This window comes from Trachemys scripta, chromosome 1 (genome assembly GCF_013100865.1).
Source record: "Trachemys scripta elegans isolate TJP31775 chromosome 1, CAS_Tse_1.0, whole genome shotgun sequence".
Classification (NCBI taxonomy): Eukaryota; Metazoa; Chordata; order Testudines; family Emydidae; genus Trachemys; species Trachemys scripta.
Genome location: NC_048298.1, coordinates 26,269,049 through 26,292,529, shown reverse-complemented (window position 1 = coordinate 26,292,529; position 23,481 = coordinate 26,269,049). Strand labels below are relative to the sequence as shown.

Below are 23,481 nucleotides of genomic sequence, written 5' to 3'. Positions count from 1 at the left end.
GGGATAGCTACCCACAGTGCACCGCTCCATGAGTCGATGCTAGCCACGGTAGTGAGGACGCACGCCACTGACTTAATGCGCTTAGTGGGGACATACACAATCGACTGTATAAAATCTATTTCTAAAAATCGACTTCTATAAAATTGACCTAATTTTAGAGTGTAGACATACCCTGAGTCTCCTCTTGGTTACACTGCTGCTGGTCAGGAGTAATGCTGTTGAAGTCAATATTGTTACACCATGTAAAATTGGTTTGAGTGGAGAAATAGGTCTTTTGTTGTTCTCCTTCTGCTTGGCCTTTAGATAATAATCTCCTTTCTGACCCCCCCTGACTCCACCTCTATTGTGTCTGATATAGGGGGATGGAAATATAGTCTGGCTGGGGAGCCCAGACCACAGAGGTGAATGGGGGCATGATGCACCTGAACTACAACTCCCATGAGGCACTATGGTGGGATTTCTGAATAGAACATTTTCAGGTTTTGGCCAAAAACATTTTGATAACTGCTTTCTCAGTGTTTAATATCACACTTTGGGCCAGATTTAACGGGTCACATTGGTTTTGTTTTTCCAATGTCACTAAATAAAAACCCTGACCTGGTTTACCTCATTTACATCTCCTCATCCAATCCCTTCATAAATCACAATTCTTCCAAAATGCCTTTCACCGTAGTCCTTTCCTCAGGTAGGAAGGTAACAAGCTAGATAGTTGAAAATCCTTACCCTAAACCCCCACAAACAAATCACGGACCTAACGAGCCCTGCTAAGTGTCACCATTCAGTCACTCTGCTTCCCACTGCATCCTGTTACTCTCACTCTATTTTATGTGTCTGTCTGGATTGTAAATCCTTTCAGGCAGGGATTTGGGTGAAATCCTGGCCCCACTGAAGTCAATGGGAGTTTTGCCATTGACTTTAATCAAGCCTGGATTTCACCCCTCCTCTATAAAACACTCAGCACACTGTTGGTGGATAAGGAGCTTCATGCTTAGTAGACAGGGCACCAGACTGGGAGTCAGGACTTGCACCTATTCCCATCTCTACCACTCACCTACTGTGTGATCTTGGGCAAATCACTTCTCTCTGATTCCCTTCCTACTCTTTGCCTGTCTTGTCTCTTTAGGTTGTAAACTCGTTAGGGCAGGGATTGTCACTTATATATGTACAGCACCTAATACAACAGGGCAACAGTCTGAGTTGGAATCTGAGTGTTACTGTTATATTAATAATAATCCTACAGTCTTTGTTTAGACCAGATTCTCATTGACTGAGTAAGATCTGTGGGACCAGGATCTAATATGGCATCATTGATCCACTTGCTAAAATTCCCATTAGTATTTCTAGTGATGGCTTCCAATTTTCACTCTGTATATATGAAAAAACCTCAAGGATATGTCTACAATTAAAAAATAGCACTATTCAATATTTCTGAAATAGTGGGTTGTAGAAAACATGTCTAGTGGCAGAAACAAACGATGCCAAGAATTCTACCTTGCAATCTCCGTCACTGGCATCATACAAAAGTTCCACAGGTTCTCTGACCATACTGTAGGACTGGTATGGGCCAAACACTTACTTTAGTTTGTGACTTACAGTACTTACCCAAACCTCTTCTTTCTTAACTTTCTTCTTTTCTACAGGAAAGAAAATGCACATTCTAAGGGCTTGTCTACATTATGCGCAGGATCAACGGGCAGCGATTGATCCAGCGGGGGTCGATTTATCACGTCTAGTCTAGACATGATCAATCAACTGCTGATCCCCCTCCCGTCGACTCCGGTACTCCACTGGAGCGAGAGGCACAGGCAGAGTTGACAGGGGAGCGTCAGCCGTAAACTTACCACAGTGAAGACACCACAGTAAATAGATCTAAATACGTCGACCTCAGCTACATTATTCATGTAATGCGTAACTTGGATTGATTTCCCCTCACCCCTAATGTAGACCAGGCCTAAGAAATCAGAATTTTTTTGACTGTGATACGTAGATATCAAAGCCAAGAGTTTCAAAAGTGACTAGTGAGTTTGAGACACCTTTAAAAGTGCCTGACTTTCACAGGATAGGTGATCAGAACTTTCTGAAAATCAGACCCCTTTGAGGTGTTTCAGGTTGGCCACCCAAAATTGCTAGTCACACTTGACAATCTTGCCCTAGAAGTAGAGGTGAATAATTTCCCACAACTAAATTTCTCAATGAATTTTACTTTCCATTGATAGTTTGAACAGATTTAGAAATTCACATATATTCAAAATTATTCACACTTTTGACAGTGAATAATTTGCTTTGGGGATGAAATTCCCTTCTGTGCAGAAATTCCCTTCTATGCACAACTGAACTCCCACTCAAGCCATATTCTGAGGATTCAGCTGCTCCAAAGCCCTTGAACTGGCCCTCTGCAGGAGAGTAAATTTTACTTGTGGGGAATATTTGAACTAAAATGTAGCTTTCATGAGTATTTGCACTTGTAAAGCTTGTGCACTTGCAAGTTCATGGAAGCCAAACAAGAAAGTGTTACAAACCCAATCAAGCAAAATTCTTATTTGAAAACTGGATTGGATATTTGCAATCTCTTTCCCCCACCCGACCCCCATTTTCATTCATTTTGAGTTAGTAGTGAGCATAGGCGCCAACTTTCTTATGTGCCGGGGGGCAGGGGGGTTGCTCCCCCCTGCTTCGCCCCTCCACCCCTTCCCTCAAGGCCACACCCCATCCCCACCTCTTCTTGCCCTATTGCGACCCCTGGCCGCAGCGCGACCTACCTGCCGGCGGTCCTGCTAATCAGTGCCTTCCCCTGCCCCCCCAGCACCTGCTGCATGCCACAGAACAGCTGATCCACAGCGGGTAGGAGTCACTGGGAGGGAGGGGGAGGTGCTGATTGGAGGGGCTGCCGGTGGGCAAGAGGCACTGAGGAGAGGAGGAGGTGCTGATAGGGGAGCTGCCAGTGGGTGCTCAGCACCCACCTTTTTTTTCCCATAGGTGCTCCCTGGAGCACCCACAGAGTGAGCACCAATAGTAGGGAGACTGGGCTTCTCTACAGTACAGACCCATGGATGCTGCCCAATTTCAAGGGTGCATGCTGCCTCTACATTTCTGCATTTCCTTTTTTGTTCCCTCCTTCGAGGCTTTTTTAAAAATTTCCCTTCAAACAACACCTCCAGCCACCAACAGGCCCTGTTGGTTGGCATGTGATGGCCTAAAATGTATAATTACTACAGATGGGTCTGAGCCTGAACAATTACTTCAAACCATCTTCCTTTCCCCCCTCACCGCCTCAACTTTTGGGTGCTCAACTTGAGACAACTTGAAGGGACCCAATTTTTCAGAAAGTACCAGGCATCCAGCCTCTGAAAAATGAGGCACCTCTAAGGGTCTCAAACCAGGCACCCAAAATCACTTGTTATAGGTGAGAATCATGGCTTCCAAATTGGGAAGGCCTGGTTGTGTGTCCAGTGTCCAAAAGCTGGTTGTTGCTGAGTCAGCTCAAACTGTATTAGGAGATTGAACTAATGAAAAGTGCTGGTAAGGCTAATTGGAAAATAGTTAATAAATTCCTGCCCCACCATGCCAGAGCACTAGGCTACACCAGGCTTTTTTTTTACGCAACAGTTTCATAGATTTTTAAGACCAGAAGGGACCATTAGAGCATCTATTGTGACCTTCTGTATTAGCACAGGCCATATAATTTCACCCAGTTATCCCTGTACATGGATTATTTATCTGAAAATGGAATTACAAATTTCTGTGACTAAGGCTATGTCTACCCTACGAGCTCAGGGTGTGATTCCCAGCTTGTGTACGCATGCTGGTGCTAGCTCTCATCTGAACTAGCATGCTAAAAATAGTAGCTTAGCCATGGTAGCATGGGCAACAGCAGTAGCAACACCAGCTAGCAGCGCTGAGTATAAACCCGCCTGATCCCTGGGGATACACTCCCGGCACAGCTAGCCCATGCCACTGCTGCCACTGTCCATGTTACTACAGCTACAGTACTACTTTTAGCATGCTAACTCAGATGAGAGCTAGCGTATTTGTACAGGAGCTTGGAATTACACCCCTAGCTGCTAGTGGAGATGCAGCTTAATAAGTGGTACACTTGTTCTTAAGAAGTAATAAAAGCATTAAAAAAAGATACATACCTGGTGTGTTTTTCCTGTAATAAAAATATAAAGTTATCAATATAGTTAATATATGCAATACCTATGTCTACAAAGAAATCATGTTCCAGTTCTAGCCCTGACAAATCTGTTCTTTTTTCCTTTGGCAAACAGGATTTTTTTTGTGTTTGACCTTTTTCGGTTTGTTTAGTTTGGGCATGTTTGTTCTGCTGCGCCTCAGCATTATTAACTACTGCTATTGAGCTACCAGAAGCCGTAAAACAGCCCTGAATATTGTTCTTGTGACTCCAAAAGAATGGCTGTATATTTTTTAATCTTATCAATAACAGCATAGTGGAGTTATACCACCTCTCAAAATTATACTTTAAAAAATTACACTCCCCATCCAATTCTAGGGCTGAGCTAATATCTTTTAAAATATTTGAAAGCTTTAAAATGTGACTTGAAAATATCAAGATTGCTTTTTAACGTAGCCCAATTGAATCATGGGCACCAATTAATAAATAACAATAGCCAGATTATATGCCACTGTATCCATTTGTCATTTCTACCACGAATTGCTAAATTCCTTGCACACACCTCTAGAATAATAACAATAGCTTGCAGTTAATATTTTATCTCTAAGGCTGCATGTCGGTCACGGAAGTCACGGATTCCGTGACTTTCCGTGATCTTTGTGACTTTTGCAGCAGCCGGTGCGGCTGGCTGAGGAGCTAACCGAAGCAGCTCCTGGGCCAGCAGCAGCAGCAGTGTGGGAGGGGGCTCAGGGCTGGGGCAGGAGGTTAGGGTGTGGGGCGGCACTTACCTTGGGGGGGAGGCTCCCCGGAAGCAGCCGGCATGACCCTGCAACTCCTGACCTAGTCGGAGAGGCCAGGGGGCTCTGCATGATGTCCCTGCTTGCAGGCACCGCCCCCACAGCTCCCATTGGTTGCGGTACCCAGCCAATGGAACCAGAGCTCGGCGGGGGAAGTGCGCGGAGCCTTCCGGCCTTTCCTCCCCCTAGGAGCTGCCGGGACACATGGAGCTGGGTAGGGAGCCTACCTGCCCCCTCTTGTCCCCCCCCCCAGCACCAGCGGGGGTCCCAGGCCATCCCCCCAGCCCACAGCACCCCAGACCGCACCCCCCAATACCCCAGAGCACCCCCAGGCCCCGGCCCAAGTTTTAGTTACAGGTAAATAGTACAAGTCAAGTACATGTCACGGGCCATGAATTTTTGTTTACTGACCGTGATCTGTCCAGGACTTTTACTAAAAATACCTGTGACTAAAACGTAGCCTTAGTTTTCTCTCATTCTGAAAGATCTTAGCACAATTTTGCCATAATCCTGATTGGGACATCTGGTGGTAACAAACAATTATTATTTTTTCTGCTTGTGATGTTCAGCTAAAGCATTTGACTAAAGTATCAGTAAATCCACCAAGTGTTTTGATGTCATTTTGATTCGACTCTCGTCTCTTTAAAGAATCAACATCCTATTCCAACAACTAGTAACGTTTATTACAGCAAATGACATAGTGCTCTAAAATATTCAAAGTATAAATTCCATTAACTCTCAGAGCTTCAAGTTGTCTTTATAAGTAGCAGGTATTTCTCAATAGTAATAACAAAAAACTCACTCTTTCTCAAGGAAACTAGTGTTTATGTTCTTTTTTTTTTTTTTTTTTTTGGATTACTTACAGTGGTCTTTTATCTGCTTTGGGTTTTGGTGGACAGTAGGTACGGATATATTTTGCCAGCAGGAAGGCTAGGTATCCAAGCAGTCCAAGCAGTAGCATGCTGCCAACAGAAATGAGGAATGGCACATACCAAGCTGATTCAGAATAAACATTTTCTGTTCTGATCAGAAGCGTAATGGCAGGCTTTGAAAAAAAAATATATAAAAGGTTCTTAAATGCTGCAAACTCTGAATTTTGTTGACACCTAGTGTAAAAAGCATGTTCCTGATTGTGCTCCTGTGTTTTATATTAAAACATGAATGCAGTGGTTGTGTTTAAAAATTTTGGATTGCCTTAGGGTATGTCTACACTGCACTCAGGAGGTGTGACTGCAGCATGTGTAGGCATATCCGAGTTAACTTTGAAGCTAGCTCAAGGAACCATATCAGTGTGGCTGCAGCAGCAGGGATGGTGGCACAGCCCCAAGCCATTTAAATATGTAGCCAGAGTCCTGTGTGGGGTGGTACTCAGGAAGGTAGCCGATCTTGGACTGCTGCCCCCTCCACTGCTATTGTTACCTGAGCAGGGCCGGCTCTAGGTTTTTTTGCCACCCCAAGCAAAACAATTTTTGGCTGCCCCCACCTCAGCCCTGGGCTCTCATCCCTGCCCTACCAGTGCCCTCCCCCACCCGCACCCCCTGCTGCCCCACCCCTGGGCTCTCTCTTCCCCCCCGCGCACCCCCTGCCGCCCCAGCGCTGGGGTCTCCCCCCCACTTCACCCCCCCACCCCCTGCCACCCCAGCCCTGGGCTCCCCCCCACCAGTGCTGACTCCACCCACTCCCTCCTTGCCTCCAGCCGGTCCGGCGCTGGCACGGTCAGGGTAAGCAGCGGGGCTCCCAGGCCACGCCTCAGCCCAGGGTTCCTCCAGCCAGGGCTCCCGCCTCCAGGACCAGCTGGGAGCCGGGAGGGCAGAGCTGGCGGACTGCCCCAGCAGGTGGCTGAGGAGCCGGGGCAGAGTAGCCCCAGAGGGAGCAGAGCCCCGGAGAGCGGGATGCGGGTCCCACATGGCAGCGCCCCGCCCTCTATGACCCTGCTGCTGCTGTTTCTGGCCGCCCTGCCGCAGTCCCTGGGTGGCTCAGGCCACTTCGCCCAGCCCCAGCTGCGGTGCTGGGGGGTGGCCGCCCTGCCGCACCTGCAGGCGGCTCTGTGTGCCCTGCGGGGCGGCCCCAAGCCCGAGTGTCCCGCGCTCAGAGCCTGCCCGGCCCAGCCACAAGGTGCGGGCGCTGCTCCCTCGTGGCATGAACTGCAGTGGCCCCAGGGCACCCCCCGTGCACGATGTGCTGCTGCTGCCAGGGCCGGCTCTAGGCTTTTGCTGCCCAAAGCAACAAAAAAAAAAAGATGGTCGGAATGCCGCCGCTGAAAATGTGCCGGCCCAAGCACATGCTTGGTTTGCTGGTGCCTAGAGCCGGCCCTGTACTTGAACTAGGTTTGATCTAGCTAGATCAAAGGTAGCTCAGGTATGTTTACCCAAGCTGCAATCACGTCTCCCAATTGCAGTGAAGATATACCCTTAGACAACTAGAAGATTCTACCTCACTATCTTTAAATATGGAAGTACAGGAAATACTGTTCAGTGTTGCGGTAATAGTTTCTAGTTATCTAAGGCAAAACTGGAAAGTTTTAAAGCACTATCATTGTATGCAGTTCAATGCCAATGTAGTAGTAACACAATTCCCTTTCTAAAAATGTGTTGATCCTAGAGGAATCGGTAACATTACATAAAAATAAGTGACACCCCTAATTCTCATGTGACATTCCTTGTCTCTAGAAAAAAGCCTAAACCACAAAGTTGCGAGATATATCTGAGGTCCCCACAAAATGAAAGGTATTCAGAAACATTGTTTTTTCTCTACTGCAGTGTCCTTTCCGTGTGAAATTTTGCACTATTCATTTTTATTGCCTTTGAGTTTCCTATATAGTTTTAATTAATTTTTTAATTGGTCTCTGCACTAAATTCATCAGGGTTTCTAGCTATTCCTTGTTGACTGATATCTTTAAAATAACGTTGAGTATCCACACAAAAACTGGCAGATACATGATTCTTGAGTAGATCTGGTACAATGTGTAGTTATTGGTAATCTTTTTCCATTATTCTTCATCATAAAGCTTATTAGCCAGCAGGGTTGGGCACATAAAATCTTCAAAGAAACTCACCAACAATTGCCCTCTTTCAAAATGGCCACCATTTCCCACTATTCTTGATGGGACTGAGACCATAGGCTGCCCTCATTTAGGACGATCATCTTCCTAGGATACCTATTGGGAATGAGGATTTGCAGCTGCAGCTGCCCAATCTCCAGGCAGCCTCCGAGTACAGCTGAGCCACAGCAGGGCCATCCAATTTACCACCAAACTACCAAACTATTACCCCAAATGGACACAACTAATAGTGTTGGAAGCAGGTGAGGTAGTGCAACTCTCGTGATATTTGTTGTGACTCGAGTGATTTTTGGAGTCGGGTTTTTTGCCTGTCTCATGAAAACATGATGAAAGGCACCAACTCATGAATTTTCCCTTATTCAACACAGTCACCATCTCCTATTACTGTCAATGGGACTGAAACCAGCAAGATGGCCACCATTTTCATACAGTCTATCTGTATGTGAAAGTGAGGCTGCCCTTAATAAAGTTGGCTGCAACATTCCACTGTTTTCAGTTAGATTGAAGCAACACCCACGGGCAAAATGGCTTCTACTGCATGGTTCAGGGGGCTGGACAGGAGACAGGCTGTGAGGATCAGCAGAGGCACTATCCCATATATGAATGATTAAACATATCAAAATTCTTTAATATGTGTAGCTAACCCATCAACCCTAAAAGAAATACAAGTTCTAGGTATGAGTGTGAATGATGATGTATTAATTAGATCAGTAGTTCTCCAACTACTACCTTCCAGTCTTTCTTTTGTCAATGGAGGTAAACTAGGAGGGGAGAAAGTCAAGACAGTACTAGGGAATGGATGACAGTTGGTCAATCGTAGGAGAGAGGAGAGGATAAGTGGAGTCTCCATTTGAGCAGCCAGGGAGAGGTGTGCATTAAAGGTTGACTTTTCCACCTGAAATTATCACACACCCATTGGCAGAGAAATAGAGGGGTGTTACAAAGTCAAAAGACAGACTGAAAAGCTTGATTTGTTGCTTTTTTAAAATCTCATAATGTGCGGGGTCTGACTCATGATTTTTGATCTCTGAAGGCTGGCAGTACTGAGTGAAAGAGGAGTGCGGGAGAGAAGATGCAGGGGTATCCTGGTGCTGGGAGGCCGGTAGCATGAGGGAAGCAGAATTGAGGTTGTGATATGTGATCTGTGGTGCATGGTAGTTTGTGGTAATGGTAAAGTGTGTGGCTGTGGGAGAAGGGGTAGAGAGTAAGTACCAGTAGGCAATTTAACATCTGATTTCTATGGATTGGTGTTTGAGTGGCAATCTTAACTTTCACTACAGGGTATTTTTGTATATTAACAGAGATAGGAGTCAGTTAGGAAGTTTGGATCCAGGCATTTTCAAAGCAAAGCTCCTGTGATTTCAAACACTCCACGTGTGAGATTCTAGGTTTCTGATCCAGGCCTGTCTCTACTTGGCTCATCTGTGGGTTTACTTAGGGCACAGTATGTAAGATTCCACTCCCTTGTCCACCCTCTGCAACTTCCCCACATCTTGGCTCAGGTGCGCTGGGGAGAGCAGGGGCTGATACTACCAAGCAGGGGGGCAGAGAGGAGTGAAGAATGGGGCAGACCCGTGGCTGCACACCCCTCTTTTTTAAAACACCAACCAGTAGAGCTGACATGGTGCAGGATAACAGAAGCAATCTGCATCTGGTAAAGTGCTGGCACAAATTACCTCCCTCTGAGAGAAGTGATGGAGACAGGGAAAGAATTGTGACTCTGAACCACAGTTCTTCCTGAGGTGGCTCGGCTATGGAACTTCCCATATATACAAAGGCAGAATAAGGTTTCCCAGGTCCCTGGGCCAGAGCAAGTGGGGAGGCTCCTCCGCACCTCTTCTGCCTGTGGCCCAGCCCATAGCCCCACCCTTTTCTGCCCCTTCCCCAGGACCACACCCCTGTTCTACCCAGGGTCCCCTCCCATTCCACCAGCCCCACAACCCTTTTCTGCCCTGCCCCCATGGTGGCCCCAAGCCCGGAGAAGCTCTGTCCCCATGACATGGCCCCAGGCTCCAGCGGAGAGCTCCTCCAGTTCCAGGGCCACAGTGGGGGTCCGGGTGCTGGGGCTTCCCCTGCCACCTCCTGCACTTCTGGGGGGAATAGGGTCAGGGTGCTGTGGCTTCTCCCGCCCAGCGTTTCTGCTGGAGAGCGGGGTTGGGCACGGGGGATCCCCCTGCCATCCTGCAGCTTCTTCCAGAGATGGGGTCAGGGTACTGAGGGGGCTTCCCCTGTCCCCGGCTTCTGCCGGGGTGGGGGTGAGGCACTGCAGGGTTTTCTCCCATCCCGCAGCTTCTACCGGGGATACAGTCTGAGGACCTGGGGGTGGGCTTCCCCATCCTGCAGATTCTGCCAGGGATGGGTCGGGGATGCTGGGGGAGGGGGCTTCTCCGCCTCACCCACCAGATGGCAGAAGCCAGGGGCCCCCAATTGGCCCGGACCCCGTGGGCCCAGTGACTAAACTCCCACTGCATATGTAGGGCATTGATCAAAGACTCCATCCCACACTTAACATTTCTTTGCAACTTTGTGTGTTTGAAACCCACGAAAACATTGGATGAGGGTGAGTGAGATATGCTAGATGTGTATAGAACAGCTTGATTTTTTGCCACAGACAGTCACCATAATATTTGGGTGATCCAAGTGATGGAGAAATATCCTTCTGGCTGGTTGAAAGCTAGTTTTGTGCTGCCTTTTTTTTTTAATCTTCACACACACACAGATTAATTTGTATTCCGTCATTAGAGAAATATACAGATGTGTGAGTCAGCCAAAGCAGTGTTTAGCTAGGAACCAAAAACCAGTCTCTGAGAAATGCGTGAAGAAATGTTAATATCTCAGGCAAAGGCTAACTCCTGCTCTCTCCTTATCAATGCAGCTGCCAAAGTCTATAACTTCTCAATTGTATGCTCTCCACATGAGACTCTGTGACAGACTCCACATGATAGGCTCCACAGCTCAAGCAGAGCCCATCTGTTTTTTCAGGCTTGCAGGGAGAGTGGGAGTTAGAGGGGATGGGGTGTAGCGCAGTGGTTCTCAAAATAGGGACGCCGCTTGTTCAGGGAAAGCCCCTGGCAGGCTGGGCCAGTTTGTTTACCTGCCATGTCCACAGGTTCGGCCGATCGCAGCTCCCACTGGCCGCGGTTCACCGCCAGGGCCGGCTTTAGCAAGAGCGGGGCCCGATTCCTGGGGGCGGGGCTCGCTGCAAGCCCCGCCCCCAGAATTGAGCCGCGCTCCGGCCGGGGTTGCTGGGCTTGGGTCCGGCCTGGAGCCGAGCCGCGCCATGCCGCGCCACGCCGCGGGGGCCGTGCCGGAGCCGCGCCGTGCCGCGAGGGCCGGGCTGGAGCCAAGCCGGACCCGAGCCACGCCGCGGGGGCCGGGCCGGGCCGGACCCGAGCCGCACCACAGGGGCTGGGCTGGAGCCAAGCCGGGCCAGAGCCACTGGGGCCTGCGTGCTCGGCCAGAACCGGGGCCGGACTGGGCCGCGCCTCTCCGGAGCCCTTCTCGCGCCCCCTGCCACCCCAGCTTACCTGGTGCTGCCTGCCCGCCCCTGCTTCTTTTCAGACTTCCCGCGAACCTCTGATTCACGGGAAGCAGGGGAGGGGGAGGAGCAGGGGGCAGAGCGTTCAGGGGAGGGAAGGAGGGGAAAGTGAGCTGAGGGCGGGGTGGAGAGCTGTGGTGCGGGGCCCTCTTAGCGCGGGGCCCAATTCAGCCGAATCGGCTGAATCGGCCTAAAGCCGGCCCTGTTCACCGCTCTAGGCCAATGGGAGCTGCACGAAGTGGTGCGGGCTGAGAGAGGTACTGGCTGCTGCTTCCCGCAGCCCACATTGGCCTGGAGCGGCGAACCACGGCCAGTGGGAGCTGCGATCAGCCAAACCTGCGGACACGGCAGGTAAACAAACCAGCCCGGCCCACCTGAACAAGCGGTGGCCCTAGTTTGAGAACTACTGGTGTAGAGTATGTTGCAGAATGGGGTATTTTTAATTTTATTATGGATTGATATTTTGACAAGGGGCTAGGCTGTTTGGGATGCTTTCTTGTATTGGCTGTGATCTTAGGTGATGGCAGGGTACCTGGACCTTTGGATAGGTGCCTTTTTTGTTGTAGAAAGTGAAATAAAAAAATAAACATTATGGGTTTGTATACGGGTCCAATCCTGCAAGACACTGAGCTCCCTGTCTCTCACTGACTTCACTTTAAGTGGAAGATGCTTACGCTTGCCCAGGATTAGGCCCACAGTAATTCTTGTGTTCTTTTGAGTGCACTTACCCTCAGTTGTTTTAATTGTCCCACACAGACCCGCCCATGCATCAGCCACAGAATTAAGTTGAAAATTCAGAATTTCAGTGAACTTACTGTAGTAGTGGTGGTAGTAGTCGGCTTTGGGATAACTTTGATGCTTAATGTCACTGTCCCAGTTTCAATGAGGGCTGTAGCTCTGTTCGAACTTGACAGCAAATTGTCATCTGTTATGTAGACATGCAGTCTGTAGTCCCAGATTGTATCCAAACCACTGTCATAGTCAAATCTAGATGCAAGAATCAACTGAGAGATGTTGGAGCCAGCACTTGGTGAAAAAGTGAAATGATTATTCACATTACCTAGAAGTAGAAGCAAACAAATCAACATAAAACAGATGCACAAAACATTATGAAAAGGGCCACTGATTTCACTTCTATCTACAATTTGGTACTAATCAATTATGCAATCATTTGGCTGTACAGCACTGCCTTCAGAAACCACTGAAAGGGATGATGTGCTCTAGCAGAATTAGCATTGGTCCGTTCTATGAAATGGCTCCAGTTACTAGAAGTTGATTACCAGGACTACTATAGAAAATAATACCATAACTGAAGTGCTAAAGGTAGGAAATAAGCACCTTTAGTGAGACATACATCTGAGAACAGACTTTTGCGCAAGGTTTAATGTTCAACATCTTCATTAATGATCTGGATGATGGGATGGATTCTATCCTCAGCAAGTTCGCAGATGACACTAAGCTAGGGGAGAGGTAGATATGTTGGAGGGTAGGGATAGGGTCCAGAATGACCTAGACAAATTGGAGGATTGGGCCAAAAGAAATCTGATGAAGTTCAACAAGGACAAGTGCAGAGTCCTGCACTTAGGATGGAAGAATCTCATGCACTGCTACAGGCTGGGGACTGACTGGCTAAGTGGCAGTTCTGCAGAAAAGGACCTGGGGATTACAGTGGATGAGAAGCTGGATATGAGTCAACAGTGTGCCCTAATAGCCAAGAAGGATAATGGCATATTGGGCTGCATTAGTAGGGGGATTGCCAGCAGATCGAGGGAAGTGATTATTCCCCTCTATTCAGCACTGGGGAGGCCACATCTGGAGTATTGTGTCCAGTTTTGGGGCCCCCACTACAGAAAGGATGTGGATCAATTGGAGAAAGTCCAGCGGAGGTCAACTAAAATGATTAGGGGGGTTGGGCACATGACTTACGAGGAGAGGCTGAGGGAACTGGGCTTATTTAGTCTGTAGAAGAGAAGAGTGGGGAAGCGGGGGGATTTGATAGCAGCCTTCAACTACCTGAAGGGAGGTTCCAAAGAGGACAGAGCTCGGCTGTTTTCAATGGTGGCATATGACCAAAAAAGGAGCAATGGTCTCAAGTTGCAGTGGGGGCAGTTTAGGTTGGATATTAGGAAAAACTATTTCACTAGGAGGGTGGTGAAGCACTGGAATGGGTTACCTAGGGAGGTGGTGTAATCTCCTTCCTTAGAGGTTTTTAAGGCCTGGCTTGACAAAGCCCTGGCTGGGATGATTTAGTTGGGGTTGGTCCTGCTTTGAGCAGGGGATTGGACTAGATGACCTCTTGAGGTCTCTTCCAACCCTAATCTACTATGATTCTATGCTAAGGGCTATCGCAAGAGATCCTCACAGCATCTGAATGAGTTGGTCTTAACAACTCTGTATAAGATTCTGTGCTACACCTCCAATAGACACAGCACGGAACTCACAGCCTCGGGTGAGGGTTAAGGTGGCTTTAAGACATCTTTTTGTGCCCTCCCAATCCTGGGCTGTTCTGGCTCACCGGCTTAATTTAGGGCTTGTCTACACTTGAAACACTACAGCAGCACCGCTGTAGCGCATCAGGATAGACACTACCTATGCCAATGGAAGGGATTCTTCCATCAGCGTAGCCAATCCACCTCCCGAGAGGTGGAATTCTTCCACTGACCTAGCGCTGTCTACATGGGGACTTAGGGCATCTTAACTCCGCCACTCAGGGGTATGGATTTTTCTGCGGATCTACTTTTCTAGTGTAGCCTAGGCCTTAAACAGCATCCCTATGGCTGCACTATGGGTCTCACCACTGCCTTGTATCTGTGCAGACCCACCAATTGACATGCCTCTTTCACTCCCAGCTTCACCCCCTGCATGTCCCCTATACAAGGCTTTGCAAAGGGGTCCTCAGAAGATAGCCTTACTGTTTTTCCTCAGTGCCTGCACCAGGACACTCCTCCCATGGCCAGGACCAGGGCTTTTAGAGGCCCTCTATGCTACTCTGAGCCTTTTATGTTGCATAAAGGGGCTGGAGTGGGGGTGAGGCTCTCACCCTCTCTGCTTAAGATATTTGTCTGAATCACCTGTTCAATCATTACCCCATTCTCTGCCTCAAAAGGAGAAGTTTTTCCTAAATTAAAATGGCTCCCTTTTTGTGAAATGAGGCAACACCAAATGTCTCAGCACCTGGCTTATAATTGATTTTTGTGTCCCAGCACATGTTCTTACAAAGGGATTTTAATGAGTACAGCATGAAGGTAGGACACAAGTTTTGTAGAGTAGTTTTGAACAGTGCCCCAAATTCCACTCTGTTACACTGACAGAAATCTGAAATACTGGAACTCCATTAAGTCCAATGGGGTTATTCAAGTTTACCCTGTTATAACTGAAAGTACAATTTGTCCCTGTGTACAAGAGGAGTAGCAGTCTGGCTGGCTCCAGTGAGTAAATGTGAGTTTTGCCATTAATTTAAATGGAAGCTCTAGCTAGCTAATCTTTGTTATTTCTAAAGTGCCTGTCAATCACCATGGTACTAAACCCTAGCCAATATCAGTATTAGCATGTAACATGTACTAGACTTTTTTGTTCACAAAATCAAATGGACTGTCTATATCCAAGCATTTTCCTCGTGCATCAGGCATGCAACAATGACATTCAAGAGTCAAACAAATGCAGTACCTGAATTAATGAAGTACCGGAAAGATCTGGGACTAGAATCACGATCAACACACTCTATCCTGAAACCCTCAATGTTGGTCCCAACAGCTAGGTCTACCGGGATTGCCAGTGAATAGGTATTGGCTGAACAAACTGGTTTTTCATCATTTACTTCAAGAACATTGATGGTTACCTGAAAGAGAGCCAGCTGATCAGGTGAGATTCTATGCTGTGCCAGAATACTGCCAGCTCTAGCAGCTAGTAGGATTTGTTCTTCTTTCTTTTTATTGACAGTAGTTAAACAAGAGTGGCAGGGAAGGTCCATTAATTTAGTTTTTGCCTTGGACATGTTAAAGTTCAAGAGATCATGAACTCACGTTGTGACTGACGTCCCTTTAGAACTCCGATTCCTTAAGGCAAATTATATTCTAACACTGCACTTTCTTTTATGTGGGACTTTTGATTTTTTTTAATTGCCTAAAGTATGTCATAGTCAGAATGGAAAATAATACTTTACACTTATTAGATCTACCCGGGGCGGGCAAACTTTTTGGTCTGAGGGCCGCATCAGGTTTCGGAAATTGTATGGAGGGCCGATTGGGGACGGGGTCATGGCCCGGTCCCCTCATTAGCCCCTCCCCCCCGGGACTCCTGCCCCATCCACCCCCACTCCCTGTCCCCTGACTGCCCCTGGAACCCCCACCCCTGACTGCCCCCTGCTGCCCCATCCAACCCCTCCTCTCATTCCTGACTGTCCCCCCAGAACCCCTGCCCCCATTCAACCCCCCTGTTCCCTGCCCTCTGACCGCCCTGACCCCTGCCCACCCCCCCGAACTCCCCTGCCCTCTATCCAACCTCCCTCCCCCCTCTCCCTGCCCCCTTACCGCGCTGCCTGGAGCACTGGTGGCTGGCGGCCCTACAGCTGCGCTGCTCGGCTGGAGCCAGCCACGCCGTCGCCACCACGCAGCACAGAGCAACAGGTCAGGCCGGGCTCGGCAGCTGCGCTGCCCCAAAAGCTCACAGCCCCGCCACCCAGAGCATTGCACTGGCGACGGGGCGAGCTGAGGCTGCGGGAGAGGGGGAACAGCAGGAGAGGGGCCAGGGGCTAGCCTCCCAGGCCAGGAGCTCAGGGGCCGGGCAGAAGGGTCCCGCAGGCCGTTGTGGCCCGCAGGGCCATAGTTTGCCCACCTCTGATCTAGCCATTCAGGGTTCTGAAAGTGCTTCACAAATATTAATTAAGCTTCCCGACATTTAATAATAATTCAGGGACTGAGGTTTTTAAGGTCAGGTTTGACAAAGCCCTGGCTGGGATGATTTAGTTGGGGTTGGCCCTGCTTCGAGCAGGGGGTTGGACTAGATGACCTCCTGAGGTCTCTTCCAACCCTGATATTCTATGATACTATGACTGTTCCATGCACGAAGGGAGCCCTCCTCATGTAGATCAACCCTTCCCCATGTGGAGATGAGGGGCAGTGAGAGGGTAAGCATTCTCCCCCCAACCCCCCTTGTTCCTTCACCAAGCAGTTAATGGAAAATTGGGCCTAAAATCTTGGAGATAATACAATTTTTTTTAATAGCAAAATCAAATGTAATGCAAAAATGGGGTAAAGAGAGATGTTAACCACTGAAGGAAACAGTTTATATGCACAGAAGTTTGGTGTTTTCTAAAACATATAAGGAGTGAATGTGAGCTTACGTCTACACTTACGGCGGCGTGTACAGTACAGGTACTACACATGTAGGTATACACCACAGTGAAAGGCAGGCTGCATCCATACTTGTCACTGTGCTGTGTAGCTACATGTGGCAGTGAAAGGCTCCAGCAGCTCCCCACTGCCAGAGTCTTTCATTGCATCCAGGAAAGGCTCTGGAAGATGGGAGGCAGCAGAGAGAGGCTCGGGCAGCAGGAAATTGCTGGAGCCTTTCCCCACTGCTGCCAGCCTTTCACTGTGGTGGGGAGATGGAGACTATGCTGCTAAAAATAGCCATGTAGACATGGGAGGCATTGCTTGGACATGTAGATAGCCATGTAGGGTGTATCTACCCTAGATTTCAGAAGTGCCGGGCACTCTACTCCACTCAGTTAAGCTGTGCCTCACTGTCCACACAGCTCTTTATACCCGTGCTAGCTGGGCGTGCAGTATCTGTGCTCAACATGCTGCTGTAAGTGTAGAAATGCTCTTTACGGCCTTTGTGGATACACAGAAAGCTCTCTTACTGCCCACCAGAAATATCAAGAATGAATAACAGGCAGATAAAAGATAGTGTTGAAAGGAAAAAACAACAAATAAAAACACTGCATTTTTTTTTAAACGGCAGGACGCCCTGCTCCCTCCCACTGTATCCTCCCTTTGTGTGAAATTCAGCCCTGTGTAGAGAGCCAGCCCACAGCCTCGATATCACTTCATTGGGAGTTGAGTGGTACATAGGTCTTGGGATGACCATGGACATAGGCTAAATTTTAACTCAGGTAGGGGAGACATTTGCAGAAGTGATATAGTTACTCACGGACACTGTAGCAAGATTCTCTGTGTCAGAAGCTTGCACTGTGAGAATGTACCTCTGCGTTGCTTCATAGTCTAATGTTGCTATAATCTTCAGATTTCCTTCATTTGGGTCAATCCAAAATATTTGTGTGTAAGAAAGGGTACCTCCTCCAGCTACAATGGAATATGTGATTCCAGTAAATGGTAAATCCTTGTCTGTTGCACTCACTTTTCCAATGCTGGATCCAGCTGAAAAGAAGAGTCATCTTATCTTAACATTTAAAAAAATTACACACCAAATGAAATGTAAAGACTATCAGACTCCTCCTAAGTGACTTTCTTAGTTCAAATGACATATGCAGATTTTGATGTAACTCTAATTTAGGACTTGTCTACACAAGTAATTATTCCAGAATAGTCATTCTGGATTAACTCTTGGTATGGATGTTCTTATTCCAGAATAATAGTCCCTTATGCCAAATTAGCGTAATCCATTCCCAAAGGTATTCTTATTCTGGAATTAATGTGTCCACACCAGGACTTAATCAGGAATAGATGCCGTGCTTGAAGTTCACATGCTACCTTAATCTGAATTAACTTCTCAGTATCAACAAGCCCTCAATATTTGTTTTATTTCTTTTTTTTTAACCAAAAGAAAGAAAGAAAGAAAGAAAGAAAGAAAGAAAGAAAGAAAGAAAGAAAGAGGGGGAAGAAATACAAAAGTTTCCTATATTTTGGCTGTCAGTTTCCCCATATATATGATTTTTCATATGTGATGCAAGAGTGAGTTCTGTGCAGGGAGTTAATTTCACCCTAAATGTATATTTAAATAACCAGCTTCATATGAAATATGGGCTAAATGCCAAAAGTGAAGCAGGAAGGGGAGGTTGGGGAGCTGTTGTCACTGAGGCCATCAGCATTTCATTTAGTTCTCCTCCTGGCTCTGTGAATTCCAGCCCTGCTGCAGATTGCTAGCTCCTAGTTGGTGTGACAGCCAGCATGCTTTCTGCTGGCACTACCCCTTCCCCAGAATCCCGTTAGAGCCCACATCTGTATTTTCTCCAAAAATGTGTGCTGTTTTGCAAAGGGTTTTTAAAGCAACAGTATTTAAAGGTTTACACTAACACTTGTTTAACTCGTATAAGCATTTTTCAGAATCCAGCAAAGCTCTGTGAAGGACACAGAGGTTTATAGTCACACATGTGTTTCAGAGATTTATTTAAATGATTACATTACAAAGGTCTGAATCACACAGGTGGGAGGAGGGAAGTACATGCAAGACAGTAAACTCCATGAGGTTCCCCATATTGTGCCTACAGAGAGGCAGCGTCTGATGCCTAGCCTCACCCCTACACCATGGAACTAACAGGTCTCTCAAAACCAAAGCATTCCTGATAGCTGCATGAATCTAGGGGGAACAGCTGAAGATCAGGGCCCTGACCCTCTACATGGGGACCTGTGCCTCCACACTACGGGTATGTCTACACTACCCGCCGGATCGGCGGGCAGCGATCGATCCAGCAGGGATTGATTTATCACGTCTAGTCTAGACATGATAAATTGAACCCCGAGCCCTCTCCCGTCGACTCCTGTACTCCAGCACCGCGAGAGGTGCAGGCAGAGTCGATGGGGGAGCGGCAGCAGTTGACTCACCACAGTGAAGACACCACGGTAAGTCGATCTAAGTATGTCGACTTCAACTATGTTATTCACGCAGATGAAGTTGTGTAACTTAGATCGATTCCCTCCCCCCCAGTGTAGACCAGGGCTAAGTCTCTGCTCTCCTTGATTCCCATCAGCAACTTGACATTTTAGCTCCTGCATTAGAGGGGTAGCCGTGTTAGTCTATATCCACAAAAACAATGAGGAGTCTGGTGGCACCTTAAGGACTAACAGATTTATATGGGCATAAGTTTTCGTGGGTAAAAAAACCCACTTCTTCAGATGCGTGGAGTGAAAATTACAGAAGCCACACTGCCAGGGAATACTAGCCAGCCAAGCCGCCAGAAAACTCTCTTCTGAGGAGACAGAACTTGAACCCACATCTCCTGAGTCCCAGCGTAGTGCCTTACCATTACACCAGCCTTTGTTTTGCATTTTTGCTTGAAAAGCCTGTTTGAGCATCGCTGAGCTCAAACAGGCTCTTTCAAACCACACAAAGCTTGTAGAGTTTCAGAAGCAGCCTCAACATGTTCCCACCGTGAACACAGACCAGGATTTGGTAGGTATTGCAGGCCCAGTCTTTTCTTGCAATTTTGCTGTAGGCCTGCCATACTTTTTTCAAGTGATGGTTCTGTGCATTGTCTTTTGTCTGCTTGCAGTTGTGGCCATCTTGAGCTGATATGACACGTTGTCATAGGGTATACAAATACCACCCTGGCTGGGAAGAGGTTAATGACAGCCTGTGAGCTCAGTCAGCCCCACCCTTTAAAACCTGCCAAAGGTGGCAAGCCTGAAGGGAGGAGTCAAAGAGGAAAAGCCCAGCTCAGTAGTGGCTGACCAGGACGGGTGGATCTCTTGTGCTAGGCCTTTGAAGGAAGGCCTGGCTGAGGCTAAAGGAAACCTAGAAGCTACCTGGAGGAAGTCTGGGCTGGGACTCAGGGCCTATCCAGAGCCTCCCGGGGTAGGTAGGGACCTTTCAATTTGCTTTGTTCCCTATAACTGATCTGAGTCATGAGAAGTAGACCAGGCCTTCCTTGAGAGGTCCACATCTCCTTCTGGTCAGCCACTAGTGAGTTAGACTCTTTCCTCTTTTAAATCCTGCCTCCAGGCTTGGCACCACTCACAGGTGTAACAGCACAGGGCTGACGGAGCCAACAGGCTCTCATCAACTCCTTCCCAGCCTGGAGCAGCTGTCAGTAGGGGCACCAGCAGAGAAGACCCTGCTGTACAAGCTCAGCTATGAGGGGGCACACTGGTGGTGAGTTCCCCTTCTGGGTAATGTGTGTCTCAATGCTGTTAGAAAAAATATCAGGTTTCACAGTCCCAATATGTGGGTCATTTTTTAAAATGAAATATGGTGGTGGGGAGGAAGGGAACTACTACAGTGTGTGATGGAGGAGTAGATTTTAATAAAGACTATAGCTTATATTTGGGGGTGAGTTTTTTCACTTTTAAATTTTTGCTGCCTCCAATTTAAGCTTAGTTTAATAACATGTTATAATAGAAAAGTTCCACAGCCAAAGAAAATTGGCTATGCTATACAAGCTACAAAAAACCTGGCCCTTTAAACCCAGTGAAAATGCCTGCAAACAGCTGTAATTTCCATCTTTTATCCCCCTCCCTCCAAAAAATCCCCCAAATTCCTGATGAAACTCTGTCTGCTCCTCTCAATTACTGTACACTCCAAGTAAAAAGATTTAAAAAGCCAGAGTTAAATGCAGCTGCAGGTAAGGGACATTGTAAACACACAGTTGGCAGGCCCTCTACACAGAGGAAGAAAACACTGCTAACACTGCAGAGAAGTTGCTTAGGAATAACTGCAGAAGAAAAGGTGCTGGTAGAGCAGAGAAGCTGGAAGGTCCGTGGAGCAGGGAGAAGTGGAAAAGGTAGTGGGAGGTCTCAGGGAGGCTGAGGCAGGTCATGTAGACGATGCGCAAAAAATTCTCAGATAGCATGAGTGGAAAAACTCATGCTTGAAAGTTTTTTGCAAAATTGTTTTAACTGCAAATTTTTGCTATTGCAAAAGCAGGTTCCTCACAACAAATGTGTTTTTCCCCCATCCCCAAGTGAGTGCAAGTCTAACTCTGTTTCCTTGTATATACTACTCTGCTAGGCGGGAGTGGATGGTCTTGTGCTTAAAGCATTGCCCTGGGATTCAGGGGCATGATGACACCCCACCCACTACAACAGAGGCTTCAAGGGATCCTCAGAAGGCAGCTTTATGACTATCATTCACAGTGCCAGAGACAGGGGAATCGTCCCTCAGCTGAACCAAGGCTTTTTGGACCCATTTATGCTCTTTTACATAGTGTAAAGTGGCCAGCATGGGAGTGAGGATCTCGCCCAAGAAATGTGTGTTCAGTTCTTGGTTCTACCACAGAATTGCTATGTAACCTTTGGCAAATCACTTAATCTCTCTCCCCCATTTGTAAAAGGGGGCATAATAATACTTCCTTTCTCCCACCCTTTGACGGTTTTGTCTATTTACATTGTAAACTCTGTACTATGAGGTTTGGTGGGGCCCTGCTCTTGGCTGGGGCTTTGAGGCACTATTGTAATACAAACTAATATATTTGTGCTCCAGGATAATTATTTTACACTGTAACAACCTTACATCTATAGGATAGCTTTACTTACTGTACCTTGAGTAATTTCTGAAACATTGAATACATATGATGGGCTATTGAAGACTGGGAAGAACTCATTCATTGGAGTTATTTTGATGTAAATGTAGATATTATCTGGAAACATAATGGAAGATTAACTAATGGTTAAGTATGGCTATGAAAACATGTGTTGAACATAAACGTATTTTGAATAACATTCCTCCTGCTATGCAGTAACAGCAGAGGAAAAAAAATCTCAAAGAAGAATAAAAGGGATACTTGCTAGTATAGTAAGGCTGGGCAATATCTTGCACCACAGCTGTCAAAGTATATTCCTCAACTGCTAGATTATCTGGATTTTCGAAATCCAGATCTCCAATCAACTAGATTTAAAAAGAGAAAACTGTATTTATACCTTGTTACATAAAGTCACAACACACACCAAGCAAATGATGATTTCCAGTGTTCTGTCAATGTGCTGGCTAGATACATATACCACTGCCCTCTTTGAATTATACAAGCAATTAATAAATTACAGGACTGAATACACTCTCTGGTGTCTAGCTGTAATTCCTAACTCCATTACAGCCAAGAAGATTCATTCTCCTTTAGCTAAACTTGTAGGGGCCCTGTGTTACATGTAGCAAAAGTCTTGATCTTTTTATCTTTGAGTTCAAAGCGTGTGTAATATGCTGGCTAAGTGTAACAAGTCCCTTATCTCATGGTTGGTCCATAAAGAGGAAAAGAACCTACTACTACTACTACTACTACCAACAAATAATGTTGATCCTTTAGATCAGAGGTTCTCAACCAGGGGTCTGGGGCTCCCTGGGGGGCCATGAGCAGGTTTCAGGAGGTCCTCCAAAATAAACCAGAGAGCAAGGCCATCATTAGACTCACTGGGACCCAGGGCAGAAAGCCAAAGCCCAAGCAACTTAGCTTTGCAGGGCCCCAGGCAATTGCCCTGCTTGCTACCCCCTAATGCCAGCCCTGTTTTTTAATCTACAGTACTGGATATGCAGAAAAACACTTGCTGTAGCACTGGTGGGCCATGGAGTTTTTATAGCATGTTGGGGGAGTCTCATAAAAAAAAATGGTTAAGAACCCTTGCTTTAGATAACATAAGAACGGCCGTACCGGGTCAGACCAAAGGTCCATCTAGCCCAGTATCCTGTCTACCGACAGTGGCCAATGCCAGGTGCCCCAGAGGGAGTGAACCTAACAGGCAATGATCAAGTGATCTCTCTCCTGCCATCCATCTCCACCCTCTGACAAACAGAGGCTAGGGACACCATTCCTTACCCCTCCTGGCTAATAGCCATTAATGGACTTAACCACCATGAATTTATCCAGTTCTCTTTTAAATGCTGTTATAGTCCTAGCCTTCACAACCTCCTCAGGTAAGGAGTTCCACAAGTTGACTGTGCGCTGCGTGAAGAAGAACTTCCTTGTATTTGTTTTAAACCTGCTGCCTATTAATTTCATTTGGTGACCCCTAGTTCTTGCATTATGGGAATAAGTAAATAACTTTTCCTTATCTACTTTCTCCACATC

The 23,481-nt window shown here is 47.2% G+C and overlaps 1 protein-coding gene across 1 annotated transcript in view; it reads right to left on the bottom strand.

The window, feature by feature from the left end:
* The window catches only part of CDHR3 (cadherin related family member 3), a 71,985-nt gene that overhangs the window by 8,647 nt on the left and 39,857 nt on the right, over positions 1-23,481 (bottom strand). The window contains 7 exon segments of the mRNA XM_034771041.1: positions 1,603-1,657; positions 5,793-5,974; positions 12,344-12,588; positions 15,195-15,366; positions 17,682-17,908; positions 21,964-22,062; positions 22,211-22,310. Coding sequence (XP_034626932.1) covers positions 1,603-1,657; positions 5,793-5,974; positions 12,344-12,588; positions 15,195-15,366; positions 17,682-17,908; positions 21,964-22,062; positions 22,211-22,310 — 1,080 coding nt within the window.